This window comes from Lasioglossum baleicum, chromosome 6, assembly GCF_051020765.1.
Source record: "Lasioglossum baleicum chromosome 6, iyLasBale1, whole genome shotgun sequence".
Lineage (NCBI taxonomy): Eukaryota > Metazoa > Arthropoda > Insecta > Hymenoptera > Halictidae > Lasioglossum > Lasioglossum baleicum.
The window spans coordinates 3,872,349-3,887,754 of record NC_134934.1 but is presented as its reverse complement, the minus strand read 5'-3'; the positions used below and the strand labels follow the sequence as shown (position 1 = coordinate 3,887,754).

The window sequence follows — 15,406 nt, the reverse complement described above, 5'->3', positions numbered from 1 at the left end:
AGAGAGGAGAGAGAGAGAGAGAGAGAGAGAGAGAGAGAGAGAGAGAGAGAGAGAGAGAGAGAGAAAGAGAGAGGATAGCATCGCGTCGCGTCGCGACGAAGAAGAGGGGTTATTGCGAGAGAGCCCGTGGGAAAGAACGGCAATGAACGTGAAAACGAGCTGGTACGCGAGAGCGGGTGATCGATATAACTCGCGGCGAGAGAGCACATGCAGGCCAGGGGTCGGGAGGAAAACACTCGGCCATAGGATTTCCCTGTGCGCGTATTGATTTTCTCGATACCGCTCTCTCCCCTTTTGGTAGTGGACGTGGCTGTGGCAGCGTGCACGTCGCTTACGTACGCTCGTTGGTTATACGTGTATTACAACACCGTGTCTGCCTCGTTTCTGTGTTGCGTCGGTGAAACACGATATCGATTTTTCGACAGCTGCTGCGAGAGACGAGCACCACCGCCACCCGAGCACGAGCGTCTCTCCCGTGTGTGTTCGCGTCGCGAGAGAGAGAAAAAGGGGTTGCAACACGAGGGTTACCGTGTGCCCCGTGGCCGAGGCCACGCTCTCCTCTCCTCTCTCTCTCTCTGCACGCTTTCGCGTATTTTTCGACGGGCAACGAGCCGCCGTGTGTTTATCCGCTGTCTCGACGCCAACCGGAACGCGATGACGCGTCTTTCACCCGCTACCTGAGAAAACGAGAGAAAGAGCGGGTTCTCGCGATCCGCGCCATGGAAATCCGATGACCGAGTCGTCAGCGAAGCCTAGAAAGCCTCTGGGACTCGCGCAAAATCGTCTCACGGTAGCCCAGCTAAGAGAATCCTAAACCCATTCGAGTGCCACGAGATCCATCCTGTTCTTCAGTGACCGAAAAGTGCCAGTCCAAAAGCGAAATTTATCTTTCGATCTTCTGTCGTGTCTTATTCCTGTTCGACAGCTTCGATAGTGTATGCAGATCCTTCGTTAGAAACGAAAAATGAACCTCGCAATTTTTCACTGAAATCTGCAAGGACCTGTGGTACTCGAGCGGTGTGTTAACGCATTGGCGTCGACATGTTTCATTCAACCGAAAAGAGGTTACTCGATCCGATCAGTATGTATGTTGCTGTTCTCTGGTTTTTATTAACACGTTGACTGCCACGAGGTGCCTATCTTGTTTAGCACTTGGTACCAGAGTGTTGCCGCTTTGAAATATGTGTCCGACTCCAATGGGTTATGTTGATAATGTTAGAGAGGTCTGGTAGATTGCACTGAGATGATGATGTTTGTTTTTGCTGCAGGTACGGATGATGGAGGAGCGGCTAGTGAAGGGTGAATACTGCTTGAGCACATCCGGAGTTGGTTCTCCACCGCATTCGCTACCGTCAACTTCCGGTACGCAGAATGACAAGATCGAGGACGTCCACTGCGCCTGCATATCGAAGCTAGAGACACAGGTCGAGGAACAGGTGAGACGCATGCTTGTCAACCTAAACGCTAAGTACTGCAGACAGTTCTAGTTCTAGTTGAGGCTGCCGGGTGTAGGTCGTGTCCTTGTGGAATCATTTTGCAAGAATCACGTTTCAGTGATGAAGCTAGTAGCCCCATGAACACGATCAATGTGAATTGATGGAATCGAAATTGAAATGTTAATATTAATATTAACGCAAAAACTCATTTATAGACTGCGGATTTTCATGCAAAATCAAAATTGTCCGTGTCGATTCCGAGAAGTTGCATAAAAATGAATTTTGTCTTTCAGTCGTTTCAACGAGACTAAACTAGATTGACAATATTCTTCACATTTTTTAGCCGCTCTTAAAATATATACCCAAAGAAAGAAATCTGAATAATCCCTCATGGATGCATCTCTACAATTTCAATAATCCTGAATGAAAAATATTCGTATACGTGTTAAATTCTTCCAAATGGTCGTAATAAATGCATAAAATTCACATTTGTAAATCTAGATAAATAATTCCGTCTCTTATTTCCGGCATTAATATAGCTCTTCGATCAAATCTGGTCGAATTTGAACTGTTATTGTCAGTTGTAAGAGTACACGATCAGTTACATGAGTCACCGTATAAACCAGACAGTCACTTGAGTCTCCTCGCCGTTTACTTTCGCGTTGATTTCACGAGATCCACGGAATCCGCGAGTAGACTACGTGTTATCGGAGTTAGTGTATCATAGAGATAAGGTACGCAGCAAGACTGATAGGTAATTGCTCGCAGAGGCAGCTGCGACTCCAAGACGCGAGGCAGGTCGAGGCGAAAGCCGCCAGGATCAAGGAATGGGTGACCAATAAGCTGCGGGAGTTGGAGCAGCAGAACCAGCATCTGCGGGAACAGAACAACAAGTGTAACCAGCAGTTGGAACTCCTGAGGAACCACATAACGAACATCGGCCTGAAACCACCTGTGAGTGTTCCCATACGGGTATTCCCGACAGCTGACGCACACCGTGTGTACTACCGTGTCCCGCCGCGGTGCGTGCAAGGCCCTCGTTAGAGCAACCTTCAACAGACCGGTGTCCACTATCGCGTGACGATTCTGACCGTTTCGCATCTTTTCCCAAACAAAAATTCACTTTCATAGGGACCGGACAAAGAAACGCGTTACCAGAGCGTCGCTCAAAAATTTTAGATTTACGAAGAACTGCTGTCGAGTTCGTTGCGTTGCTGAAAAACACTCTGCGCTAGATTATTCGTTCTATTTGCTCCTATGTGCTGAAGTAAGTGTATAGTGTATACAGAGGAATGATTGCCCTTCGCGTTTACTAGAACACTGCAGTGTTTAGTAGTCGATACGGAGACTTCAGAGTGTGTGTTTAAATCACGATCTAGTGTCAATTCAAAGTGACAAATTGGTACTCTGAGTGACCATATTACAGACCATGTTACAGCCACTTGCTCGAATCAAAACAATCAATTTTTAAATAAAACCTGGGCTACGCAGAATATTTTTTATTTCTGTTTGTTTGGTGGTTAACATTTGCAATTATCTAATACCTTCCAACACTTTAAATCTCCTCGCCAACTCATTTAATAAATATTAAGACGTCTACCATTTGTGGAAGACGCGGCACTCTAAGTTCATGCAAGCCATATGTAACCCAATGTCTTTCAACTTAAAAAATTCAGACGATGATTACTGACTTGCAGGCACCGACGAGAGCATCGCTGTCTTTGGAGGTTGATCCCACGTTGCGCAGACGATCGGAGAGCCTCGAAGGAACTCCTCAAGCAGTCCCAGAAAGCGTCCAGACCGCGGTAGCCGAACCCCAAGCCGGCACCAAGCACAGAAGACACCTGTCCGCTTGCGGGACCATTCAACGCGGGATTCCAGCGACCAACATGGACTCCAGGTAGAATCCTTGCGGCACGTTTCTTTTCTTGCTCTTTGGCGATCGCTTCAGCTGCCTCGACAGCGTAAAACCCTCTCGTAAAATGTATTTCGATTCTCCTTGGGAGGTCTCACGACGTGATAGCGGCGCCCGACTCTCGAAACTGTGGTACCCTGTAACGTCCTGAGACTTCCTGCGGGGATCTGTCAACCCGGGTACACACCTCTCCATTGTCTCTCAATCGTCGACGATGTCGTTGCGACTGCGGATCGAAATCGATTGCACGTTCTCAGGCAGTTTCGTACTCTCACTCTATACATATGTGTGTCAGTATAATCACTAGACGGCGGATTTTATGGATTTATCAGAAGAATGAGACGGTAACAATTTCAAACAGTATACATATCGAATAAATTGAAGAATATCAATAGCTTTTTAATGAACGAAGAAAGCTCTTGTTTCTTGTAAACGGTGCAGAGAATTTCTATTTTGTATAAAGATCCGCAGTCTAATGATTACACATGATTATAAGCCTCTATAATTCCATTATAGAGACTTGATAATAATAAGAATGTTTCTTTGTAAAAAGGAAAGGTGCTTGTTCATTTCGATCCATGCGCAAAAATCGCAACACCGCTGATTGCAATTAGTCCTGTGCTTTATGCTTGCCGTTCGTTCTCCGCCACAGCCTCCTGTCCGAGGAGCTCGCCGCGGCTGTCGAAAATTTGGTGATGCTCCCGAATATCCCTGGAGTCTCGGAGACCAGCAGAGACAGCGGCAGTTCCGAGGCTGTTCACGATTATGCCGAGATCTATACGCCGAGCAGGGAGGGCATGAACTGGACGCAAAGCGCGCAGGGACCTCGACCACCTACGCCGCCGTTGCACCGGTTTCCAAGCTGGGAGGCGAAGATCTACCAGGTAAAAATTAGTAGAAACATTCTCACAGAACTCCGTGCGGGTATAGATTCACTCGTTTGACGGTAGAAAGTCTGAGAGCTCCGAGAACAAAATATAAAACCGTGTTGAGAAATCAGTATTGGATCACGAGATAGTGAAAAAATAAGAAAAAGATGAAAAAATAATGGGAACAGAACGCGACAACTATCGAAGCATGACTGTATTATAGGTTATCGACAAAAGATTGAAATTGATTTGGAAAAGAGTGAAATTGATTTGCAAAAGGGTGAAATTGATTTGCAAAAGAGTGAATTTGGAGTGAAAAACCTGTATATCCTCGCGACTGGTCCCGTTGAGTAGCAAATACCGCAGAGAAACTAGCAGCGATCTCTTGGAGAATTTAGCCTACGGGACGTTGAGTCACACCTGTTGTCGCGTTCCCGAAGGAAGGAATAGATTAGCCGCGGATTCCAAAGCGAAAGAGGGACGCGTCTAAGCGCGCGGGCCAAGTTGTTGCAATTTGTAACGAAAGAAACCGGGCGCTCGCTGATTCCGTAGGTAGCCGATGGCGGGCTTGGCATCGGTCCACCGACCAACGAGGAATCCGCGCCTTCCACGATGACCAACACGACCAGCTCGTCGAAACATTCCCAGGCAACAGGACACAACTTGACTGCGCACAATTCCCAAGGCTACTGCGATATTTCGGTTCCAGTCTACGCGACGGTCAAGGGTAGGTTCCTCTTCTTCGAAATCGATCTCTTTCACAGAGTACTAATGATATATTTGTGTATTGTAGGACGAGCCAGTCAGATCAGGTCGATGCCCTTTGGCGATAGTTCCGATGACAGTTCGGATGGTGAGGACCATCCGAACCAGACCGAGACCAACACCAGAATTACCAACAGTTCCTCGGATAACACGGACTCGTCACTTGGCAGTGGTAGCAGTCCATCGAAGAGCGTTAAGACGACTAGCAGTCTGAGTCCTGCCAAGAGGAGCTCTAGTGGGTCGCCTAGCAAAAGCGTGAAGCGTGGTGAGTCTTCGAAAAAGAGCCTATTCATTAATTTCTGTTGTTCGACAAATTTCAATAGAATCACCCTGAGAAATTTAATGTCGCACAAATAGGCAAAGTCGCAACATTAGAAACTTGTTCTGCCTAGACTGTGAAAGTTTGAATTGCACTGTCTCACATTCATAATAATATTTGCAGACACTTCTCTGGAATCTGGTTTATCCGAGGACTACGCGATACCCCCGGACGCTTTGAGCTCAACTTCTCTGGAGTCCAGCATGCCCAGTCTCCTAATGCGCGTTTCCGGTGAGAGCCCGAAAAGGCAAGAATCGTTGGAGAAGACCGGCCACCTGGCGAAGCTCGGTGGAAAGCTGAAAACGTGGCGGAAGAGGTGGTTCGTCTTGAAGAACGGGGTGCTAACTTATTGGAAGAGTCAGAACGACGTGAACAGGAAACCTCAGGGCCAGATCGTGCTGGACGAAGTGTGCAGGTAATCTCCGATCAATCGTCTAGCATTTTCTATCACTTTGACGAGCGAATTTACAATGTATTCTGGTTTCCTCAATAGGATAAACAGGGCAGAAGGCGCCGCAACGTTTGAGATAGCCACGGGAAAGAAGACCTACTACCTAACTGCGGATTGCATAGCGACGATGGAAGACTGGATCAGGGTTCTGCAGAATGTACAGAGGCGGAACGCGACGAAACTCCTGCTCAGCAAAGAGGACAACAAGCCGACGATACAGGGCTGGCTGACCAAGGTGAAGAACGGGCACGCGAAGAAGTGCTGGTGCGTCCTCATTGGAAAAATGTTCCTTTACTTTAAGTGCCCTAACGATACGGTAAGTGTTCTACTCTTTAGAACCTTCACGCTGTTAAATTGCCCACTTTGTTTAGTTTTATGTTTTCTTTTTTTTTATTAGAATCCTATTGGACAAATAAACATGAGGGACGCGAGGGTGGAGGAGGTCGAGCATGTGTCCGACAGCGATAGCGAGGAAAGGGACGCCGAGTGTCCTCACGAGAGAACGATCGGCATCTTCCCCACCCACCAAGGCCCAACCTACTTGCTGATGCCACATAAACAAGACAAAGATAATTGGTTGTACCACTTGACGGTGGTCTCCGGAGGCGGGCCCAGCGCCGGGACTCAGTACGAGCAACTGGTGCAAAGACTGATGGAAACCGACGGAGATCCTAGTTGCGTTCTTTGGAGACACCCGTTGCTGCTCCACACCAAAGAAAACATCACTAGCCCACTGACCAGCTTGACGTCCGAGGCCTTGCAATCCGAGGCTATCAAGCTGTTCAAGGTTATTATGTGTCCTTGTACTATTTAACTCTTGGAAGACTGTACACATTGTGTACGTAGATAATATCCTGGTTAAATCAACACTAGTAACTTGGTTACTACTTTTTATTGTTTCGAAATGTTCTCAATGTCATCCAAGGGCTAGTGTTTATGTTTGTTTGCAAGTGATTGATGGGTTATTATTTTCGCAGGCATGTCAATTGTTCATGTCGGTGGCCGTGGAGCAAGCGGGCATAGACTACCATGTGGTACTAGCGCAAAATGCGTTGCAGCAATGCTTAGACCAGCCTGAGCTACAATCTGAATTCATCTGTGCATTGGTAAAGCAGACAAGTCGTCACACGCAACACCGTTTGGGCGTACAGGTAAAAAAGGCCGCCAGACTTGTGTCGCTGGGTACTGCGCGCGTTGTAAGTCCTGCTTATTGTTTAACAAACACTCTGAACCCTGTACCATTTTCGCAACCAACGGTCGATGCGCATTATCGAGAAACAGAAAACATTACCTCGAGCCCGTGTAGCCTGTCAGTGTTTATCAAACTCGTTCACCCTAGCTGGCTAAAGAAGGGGGTATATATAGTTTCAAATGATATTAACTACTTATTTTTATCATTCTTGATCTGATTGTTGCGCCGAATTGGCCCGCTGTTAATTTCAACTGTTCATCAAACATTAAATATAAATAGGGGTCACTTTGGCGAACACTGTTGCAAGGGTACACCGTTTCGAGATTTCGTGTATTTGGAACACTATTGCAATGACATTGAAGTCGAATGATCGCGTTCGTTGATTCTGTGTCGAAGAAATGGTACATCGGGTGTACGCTTAGTCAAGTATTATACGCGGATAATCTTATTGACGTAGAACGGTGAACTGTTTGGTTTCGTCTATTTTTCTCTGTTGTTTTGTCTGTATTCTCGAGGAGACTAACTAATTAATACAACCACTTGTCGTTCGTCCGTTGGTCCGTACGAAAACCATAATACTTGACGAAGTCCTTTTAACAAATGAGAAAGAATTTTTTAGTTTTAACATTCATTCACATTTCATTTTCATTTGCTGCTTTACGTGTGCTCTTCCTAGGCTACTCTTGACAAATCGCATGCCGTTTCTTCCAATTCTTCGTTGGTTCTGTTCATATAGGCGGAACGTCGAACGTTCAGTTTTCTTCTTTCTCTATATTTTTACGTTTCAGTTTTCTTACAACGTTCTCTTCTGTTTCTTTTACTTTCTTTAATCTTTTATTTTTTCTACTTCTTTTTTTCGTTGATTTTCGATTTAATTGCGTACGTTTTAATATTTATACATGAATACCCGATCACCTATACCCTGATGACCACCCTATCATGTGAGCCGAACATATTTCGACAATTCATTTCCTCTTACGATATCGAGTAAACCAATTAACAAAATCGCTCTGCAAAGCATCCATTCATCGATCACTCATCGATGCATCGATCACGCGGTCACTCGCCCGGTTTTTTGCGATCCGGTACGAACAGATAATTCGACTAGTATGCACTGTACATGTATATTTATATCCCGGTTGCCTTTGTCAAAATACGTTCTGCGGCACACACACTTGCAGAATGGTATGTTGGTGTACATAAAAAAACCACACACAGATAAACATCTTTTTATAGATTGATTTTTTCTTTCTGTTTCCGTAACGTTTTTTTGCTAAATAGCTGATTACGATATTATCTGTTTTGAATGCTGCTTAGAGAACTTAGTCGTTTTGATCATGCCGGTCTCATAAGACGGTCTAATTAAGGAAACTACGGAACCTCTAGAATCCTTGCCGATTCGAACACGTCCGTCGTGAACACAAAACAAATCATAATCGTGTACGAGTCTCCACGAACCGTCTCCGATAATGCGGAGCCGCATTATCTTTGAACGATATGTATGGAGCATTCGGGACAACGATCTGAGAAAAGCTCAATCAAAAGCAAAGAACGCGTTTCGTTCGCTGGGGATCGTTTTTCACCAAATGCACGATCATCGAACGAAACGCTTTCGGGAAACAGCCATCGAGCTAGATCTCGCACGAAGACGAAGAGCCGAGAAATCAAACAACGCTTCTCTCATCCACATTGTTCTTAATTCATTCGAATTATTGACGGTCCATGCGTTTTCAGTTTTTTTTTCTGTGATTAACACAACATGGAGAGTTGATGCGTTTAACGGTCCGATTTCGATTGCTTTACATTACTAACAGACGTGTATGACGTTCACGAGTGTCTCAATAGTCGAGGAAAAAGAAAAGTATATTTGATTCCCTCCCTTTGTTGAATGAACGAGAGAGGATGATTAATTCTGAATTACATTGATTCCGAATTCCGCGAAGACCTCTGGTGAGAGAGGTGTGTGACGATTTTTAACGAAGATACGAAAGAGAGAGAGAGAGAAAGAGAGAAAGATACGAGATATATTTGTATATATATATATATAAACAATTATACATATACATATAATATATATATATACGAGGACAGTCGTCGCGGTGGTCAATTGAGAAAAAGAACGTAGTAGATTAGGTCTGGTTCGATCCAGGGAACGTAGTAGTATGCCAGCATACCATTGCAGCAGCTCCTCCTCTGCGCCACGCAATCGCTGTTCACCTGCGATACGCAAAGTCCCGCGGCAAATGGCAGCGGTGAAAATGCGGACGCGCAATCGACGGCCTCCACTTCTCACAGTCCTCCGCTCACGCAGGGCCATTCTACGTCTACGATTCTGGACTGCAAAACTAACCCCGCCCAGTACGTTCTTATCCAGGGGTGGCAGCTGCTAGCCCTCGCCGTTTCGCTATTCCTACCAAGGAACAATCGACTACTCTGGTACCTGAAACTACACCTGCAGAGGAACGCCGACACCAAGTGAGTATCGCTTCACCCTCGTCAACCCCTTCACTCCGCCAGCAATTAACAAGAATACATTTCTCGCAGCTAAGAACCTCCACAGCGTGGAGCATTTAATACACATTCTTGAATGATCTCGAACGACTTTCATGTTTTCTTCCCGTCGTTATTACCCACAATTGTTCTAAATGCTCCACTCTGTATAAAGTTACTAAACGAATGATTCTCGGCTTTTTTCAGAAGCAGATTAATGGGACTTCTCTTGAACTGTTTCTCTTTTTTGTTGATTATGTAGGACGGAATGTGGCAAGTACGCAGCGTACTGCGAAAGAGCGCTGGAAAGGACTCTGCAGAACGGTGGCAGGGAGGTGAAACCCTCCAGGATGGAGGTCCTGTCGATCCTGATGAAGAACCCTTACCATCACTCCCTGCCGCACTCGATACCCGTTCATTTTTTAAACGGAACCTACCAGGTCGTCGGCTTCGACGGCAGCACCACGATAGAAGAGTTCCTGAACACCTTGAACCAGGAGATCGGCTGTCGAGACGTTCACCAGTCTGGTTTCACGTTGTTCAGCGACGACCCGATCGAGAAGGACTTGGAGCATTTTATCGATCTCCAGGCGAAGGTATTCGATGAAAGATTCGTAACTAGACTGCGGATTTATTCATTTAAGACAAAGATCTATAGGAAAAATCGAATCTAATGATGTTAGACATTAATTTGTTGATTGTCTGTGTTGCAGCTCTGCGATATAATCTCGAAATGGGAGACTGCTTTAAGGGAGAAGGGTTCAGGGAAATTCGAGAACACCAGGCTAGTGCAATTAACATACAAATCAAGGTGTTACTGGCGTCAGGCGGCTAAGATGGAGACCGACAGGGAGAGGCTTCTTCTGTGCTACCAGGTGAACCAGCAGGTGGTGCAGGGCAAGTTTCCGGTGAACCGGGAGCTCGCTTTCGAACTAGCTTCTCTAATGGCTCAGGTATTTTTTCATCGCATCTAAAACAGGTTCGAGATCGTTGAAACGAGACAATATCATCTACAAAATTTTCCAGATCGATTTTGGCGAGTATAACAACGACAAGGCTCGAGGGAGTGGTCCCGGAAGCAATCCTCATCATCTGGTTCTCCAGGCTCTGGACAAATTCTACCCGGTTCGATACCGAACAAACATCACTGCCGATCAGTTGAGGCAAGTATACATATAATCAAGAGAAGGATGTTGCTATGTGTATCTTTCTATGGGGACTGATTTTATTGTACAGGGAACTGCAAGAAAGACTGCAAGAAAAGTGGGTCGGCTTGAAAGGTCGTAGCGTATTAGACTGTGTTCGTATATATTTGACTTGCACCAGAAAGTGGCCTTTCTTTGGAGCTACACTTTATCAAGCAAAGGTGAGCGAAAAAGAGAGACTGAATTTTCCAAAGGTTTTTAGAAATTCTAAAATCTGATGTCGAATAAATTGATTTGTTTCCGCAGTTGAAGCAAGCCGAACCGATGACCGTGTGGATAGCTGTTTCCGAGGACAGTGTAACGTTGCTAGAATTGCAAACGATGGCGGTCATGTGCCGTTACAATTACGCTAATATAGTTACGTTCGGTGGGTGTTTAGATGACTTCATGCTTGTTGCCTGCCCCGACGAAGGGGCTGCTGAACAGAAGCTGTTATTCGCCCTTTCAAAGCCTAAGGTACATTAATCTCTGTTCCCTTTTCGAATATTAAACCCTTGCACTATAAAAATCTGCTAATACCTTTTTATATTTCTACAGATTTTGGAAATAACGTTGTTGATTGCCGACTACATGAACGCTTTGGGACATGCTTTGCCCGGAACGCCGCAAATGAACACGTTGACCCGCAACGGGTCTCACAGATCGATCAAGTCCACTCTCAGACCTACCACTGGTTTGTAAAAATACACCTACACCGACCTCCTTACAATTATTTCTATTTGTTAATGAAGTAATACTTGAATCAGGTTCGAGCTGTCTTCCAACGCAACCGGATATATTAAAGTCAACGCCAGATCACCAAAGACCTTAATAAGACTGGTTTATCCGATTCGGTAAAAGAAGCAGAAGGGAACAGGCAGTCGGTTCGTGAAAGTCTGATCCTGCCAAGGCACTAACTTTACACTCGAAGGGTACTACGTTCTGTATCATAAGAAGAATCCTCGCGAAAGGAACGCTGCGAGTAAAAGAAATCGAACGATGCGCGACAGCGTGCGCTGTAGTTAATTTTAGTTTGCGTTTTTTGTGTAAATTAGAAGAAAAAAAAGCTTACGAACGACGTACATACTTGTAAATATCCGACACCATGCGAGGACAGACACAGATACACGTGCACACAAATACACAGTCATACAGAGGACAAGACACGAGACACGGAGACATTGTGGTCCACATTATCGTCAATGTGGGTGACTGAAAAATCAATTGAAAAACGATTCGCAAACACTGCCTAAAAAGTAACGTTAGTATGTCTAAAGTTACATCGAAATAGTTTCGTTTCGAGGGAAGAGCTGGAGGCGTCGCGCTGAGACTTTTTGCTACCGTATTTATATACCAAATTCGAGGAACGTGTTTAGCGTTAGATAAACCTACGTAACAACAAAAAATTAAAAAAAGCGGTGTATCGTGTACTATGTATATAATTAATCGGAGTTAACTGGATGTTTAGAAGTCTAGCGAGTGATGCAGCGACGTACCTTTCTTTTGTTTTTTCTACGCAAGAACACATCGAAAGGAGGTTTCCTGATTCTTGCCAAATCGACTGCAACACAAACAAGAACGCACGCGATCATTGTCAACTGGGTAAATGAGTGTGCAACGTTTCTGTTTTATTCTTTTCTTTTCGTTTCTTTCGAACGCAAGACATTTTTTAGACGCAGCAACAACTGTACCTACTGTCGATGTAAGATTCTACGTTTCGATTATGAATTGTATGATACGCGATATAGTTGTTTCGTTCGTTTGGTAGATCCCTTAACTTTTTACGCGTTTTTGAGTATTTTGTAATCTGAATCGTTTGAACGACCGGTATTTCGGACAGTAAGTACAAACAGTATTGAAACCGGTAAATCTCGTTTAGAGCTCAATCGTGTATGGGTGGAACAGTTTCTATATGGAATAACGACGAACGAACGAACGAACGAACAGAAGTTACATTTTAATTGTCATGTTATTTTGATAACAACTAGTCTCATATTTTCTATTTATTTAACGTCTAAGCGAATAAGTTCGTTTTATATAAGGACACGACCAAATAGATGTAAAAAATGGGAACGCGATTTTTTCTTTGACGATTAGTATATCGTTCCTGCGTAATTGTATGTGCAACAACAACCAACAACAACAACAATTTTGTACTAATCGAACACGGTGTGATCCCGTCGATACTATAGAAGTTTTGTACGCGCTTGACGTGTCCTACGTAACTAGCAAATGTCTTCCTTCTCTTTAGTAACCAGAAATAAAATAAAGCAAAGTTGAATGTAGGGCTTTCGTGCAATATGGTACAAGACTTCTATATAATTTTTGTAATTCCTGGGATAGGCTGAGTATGATTGTGCCTCTCTGAGCAGAATAGACAAAGTAAATTTTATGCACGGCTTCGTTTAGCGCATTGAAGAATTTATATAAAAATGAAGATGTTGATGATGATGATGAAGAAGAAGAGTTAACGAGAAATGAAACGATCGAACCTCAGATTACTGGGAGCAGTACAAAGATATGCAAGAACGACATTTTGTCTTTAATTTTTATAATACGCGATTATATGAAAGAAAAAAAAATAATAATGCTACTATTCAGGCGCGTAGCGCCGTTGTATTATGATGCAGTAAAGTCACTGATTCTGTAAATATCACGTTAGGCTTAAGTATCTTAAGTATAGTAGAACGAGAGAAGAGAGAAAGGAATCGGGCAGCCGATTAAAAAATTCAAACAATCGTCATAGAAATTTCCTGCGACCGTAATCGAGCTGTCCGCGGTAATTCTACTGAGCCTACCACATCTTACATTTCTATTTATTATTTATTCGCATAAAAAAACGACGCATAAAGGGCACGAGCGGTGTATAGCAGAAAGCATTGTACTATTGTACACACACACACACAGAAACAAGAAATAAACTGCTCGGATCTGCATTTTAAGAGATTATTTATTTACTTTTTAGGCGGTAAAAGTCTCATCACAATAATCATTTCGTATGTTACTTCGAAGTGCGTTATTTATTTTTCGTCGATCCCACAAATAAATATTTATATATACAATCAGTCTACTTCTTTCGGCGTCACCGGATGGGTCAATGGTATTACTGATTTTTTTTTCAAATCTCTAGAAAGTGCTTTTCTCATATCTGAAAGGAGTACATAAAATGTTAAGTTCCTAACAACAAGTAAAAAATATATTTTGCAGATAACCAATGACATGATTCTATACCGAAAGCGTCCTCGTCTGGATCCCCATTATAATATTCTAAAACAGTCCTATACACAATATATCCTAATTGTTTATACATTTTGATTGCCACTTTGTTGCTGACTCTGACAAAAAGATCCACAAAATAGGCTTGTTTCCTAAAATAAAATATATATGTATATATGTTGAATAATGAAGTTCTTGAGATTATAGAGTGTTCGCAATTCACTCACTTTTCCGAAATCTCTTCCAGAGATTTAATTAGCATCGCAGCCAGACCTAATCTTCTATAACTAGAAGAGACTGTGAGAGCAGTTATGTGACCATGCCATTCCTCCCTGTACCCCTCTGCCTTTCCCATAACTTTGACAGTATTCAAAGAAAGCAAACGGCTAAGTTTCACTCGTGCTCATTCATGAATTTTTCGAGTAAATGGACTAGAACTTACTGTAACCCATAATTTCTCCACTCGGTGATTCTGCCACTTGAAAATACTCGGGCCAATGGGCCAAATAATGTGTATAAAAAGAGAGTCCATACTATATAACACCGATGTAAGGAAACCTCCAAGTGATATTTTATTTACGATACACGTCAAACAGTTACCTACAAGTAGAGGCCTAAAATTAATCAAAGGATACAGTCTCCGTAAGAGGATCTAAGTTCCTGAAAAAGAAAGACATTATTCGAAGTATGGTTATATTATTACAACTACTTCTAGGTTATGAAACGCTATTGTTGTATTTCTACAGACAGTTGTCTATGTACTTACACAGTATTGAACTTGAACAAGTCGTTACATGTAAAAGGCCTAAGAGTCGTCATCTTTTGAAACTGTAAACTGATTTTAAAGGGAACGATGTAACGAACGTAAATATCGGAACAATTTAACAAACACGAGTTCTACACAATTCCCAGAGGAGAACGAACACAGTGAAGTGCAGTGAAGTGAGCACAGCACAACGCACAGCACAAAGCACAACACAGTTGAAACAACACAACTTACACAACACACTTTAGACACAAACTTAAAATCAGTATAGACATTGCATACAACGCATTTTTCTGTCTACGGTTCTGAATTACCGACTCTGTAGGTACGACAGTGGAAATTTTGTTCATAACATATTTTTCCATATTATTACAAATAACGGATATATTCAAGCAATTCAAGGTGGACATAGTTATTGCCCTACCCTGTATACAAAACTTACACGGTATAGAGGGGGGCATATTGTGACATAAACATTTTTTGCGTGGGTGGAGGCATAGAGGAGATTTCAAGGTCACCTTGATTTTTATAATGGAAACCCCAATGATAGACTATCAAATTCTAAGTAAAAAAATATATTGACCTTCATATGTCCTAAATAGTAGTTAACGAGATATTATCGAAACAATTTTCTTAAATTTTTTCTTTGGATAATATCTATATTTAGGTTTAGGACATATATATGAAGGTCAACACGTACTTTTATCACTTTTGTATACTCAGAATTTGATACTCTGTCGATCTATGGTATAAAAATAGGACATTCCATTTTAAAAAATGAAGGTGACCTTCATGTCTCTAAA

General features: G+C 43.1%; 2 protein-coding genes across 16 annotated transcripts in view; one reads left to right on the top strand and one right to left on the bottom strand.

Annotated features, from left to right (window-relative positions):
• Window positions 1–12,606, top strand: part of LOC143209402 (uncharacterized protein CG43867) — a 143,658-nt gene extending 131,052 nt beyond the window's left edge. For 8 of the 15 annotated variants that reach the window (XM_076424992.1, XM_076424991.1, XM_076424989.1 and 5 more), the window contains 18 exons: window positions 1,269–1,436; window positions 2,205–2,390; window positions 3,134–3,336; window positions 4,004–4,235; window positions 4,773–4,947; window positions 5,014–5,250; window positions 5,428–5,719; window positions 5,798–6,071; window positions 6,153–6,542; window positions 6,733–6,951; window positions 9,130–9,422; window positions 9,700–10,033; window positions 10,151–10,390; window positions 10,464–10,600; window positions 10,674–10,803; window positions 10,889–11,098; window positions 11,180–11,315; window positions 11,374–12,606. In XM_076424992.1, coding sequence (XP_076281107.1) covers window positions 1,269–1,436; window positions 2,205–2,390; window positions 3,134–3,336; window positions 4,004–4,235; window positions 4,773–4,947; window positions 5,014–5,250; window positions 5,428–5,719; window positions 5,798–6,071; window positions 6,153–6,542; window positions 6,733–6,951; window positions 9,130–9,422; window positions 9,700–10,033; window positions 10,151–10,390; window positions 10,464–10,600; window positions 10,674–10,803; window positions 10,889–11,098; window positions 11,180–11,315; window positions 11,374–11,453 — 3,936 coding nt within the window. In that variant the 3' untranslated portion in view covers window positions 11,454–12,606. The remainder of the gene's footprint in view (window positions 1–1,268; window positions 1,437–2,204; window positions 2,391–3,133; window positions 3,337–4,003; window positions 4,236–4,772; window positions 4,948–5,013; window positions 5,251–5,427; window positions 5,720–5,797; window positions 6,072–6,152; window positions 6,543–6,732; window positions 6,952–9,129; window positions 9,423–9,699; window positions 10,034–10,150; window positions 10,391–10,463; window positions 10,601–10,673; window positions 10,804–10,888; window positions 11,099–11,179; window positions 11,316–11,373) is intronic. The other 7 variants (XM_076424988.1, XM_076424984.1, XM_076424990.1 and 4 more) reach the window with 6 other exon arrangements.
• A 947-nt stretch (window positions 12,607–13,553) lies between these two features.
• Naa20a (N-alpha-acetyltransferase 20 A) lies at window positions 13,554–14,929 on the bottom strand. Its single transcript, XM_076425028.1, has 6 exons — window positions 14,604–14,929; window positions 14,473–14,497; window positions 14,280–14,370; window positions 14,065–14,194; window positions 13,853–13,989; window positions 13,554–13,769 (listed from the first exon to the last, which is right to left on the bottom strand). Exons 1-6 carry the CDS (start codon window positions 14,654–14,656, stop codon window positions 13,684–13,686), a joined length of 522 nt encoding a protein of 173 aa, XP_076281143.1. The 5' UTR covers window positions 14,657–14,929; the 3' UTR covers window positions 13,554–13,683.
• Between the last annotated feature and the right edge of the window lie 477 nt (window positions 14,930–15,406).

Bases quoted from the DNA above. Each gene is read 5' to 3' on its own strand.
- Naa20a (XM_076425028.1), bottom strand. From the start codon at position 14,656: ATGACGACTCTTAGGCCTTTTACATGTAACGACTTGTTCAAGTTCAAT. The intron at 14,371-14,472 runs GTATCCTTTGAT...GGTGTTATATAG, and splicing joins TAGATCCTCTTACGGAGACT to TATGGACTCTCTTTTTATAC. The intron at 13,990-14,064 runs GTGAGTGAATTG...ATTTTATTTTAG, and splicing joins CTGGAAGAGATTTCGGAAAA to GAAACAAGCCTATTTTGTGG.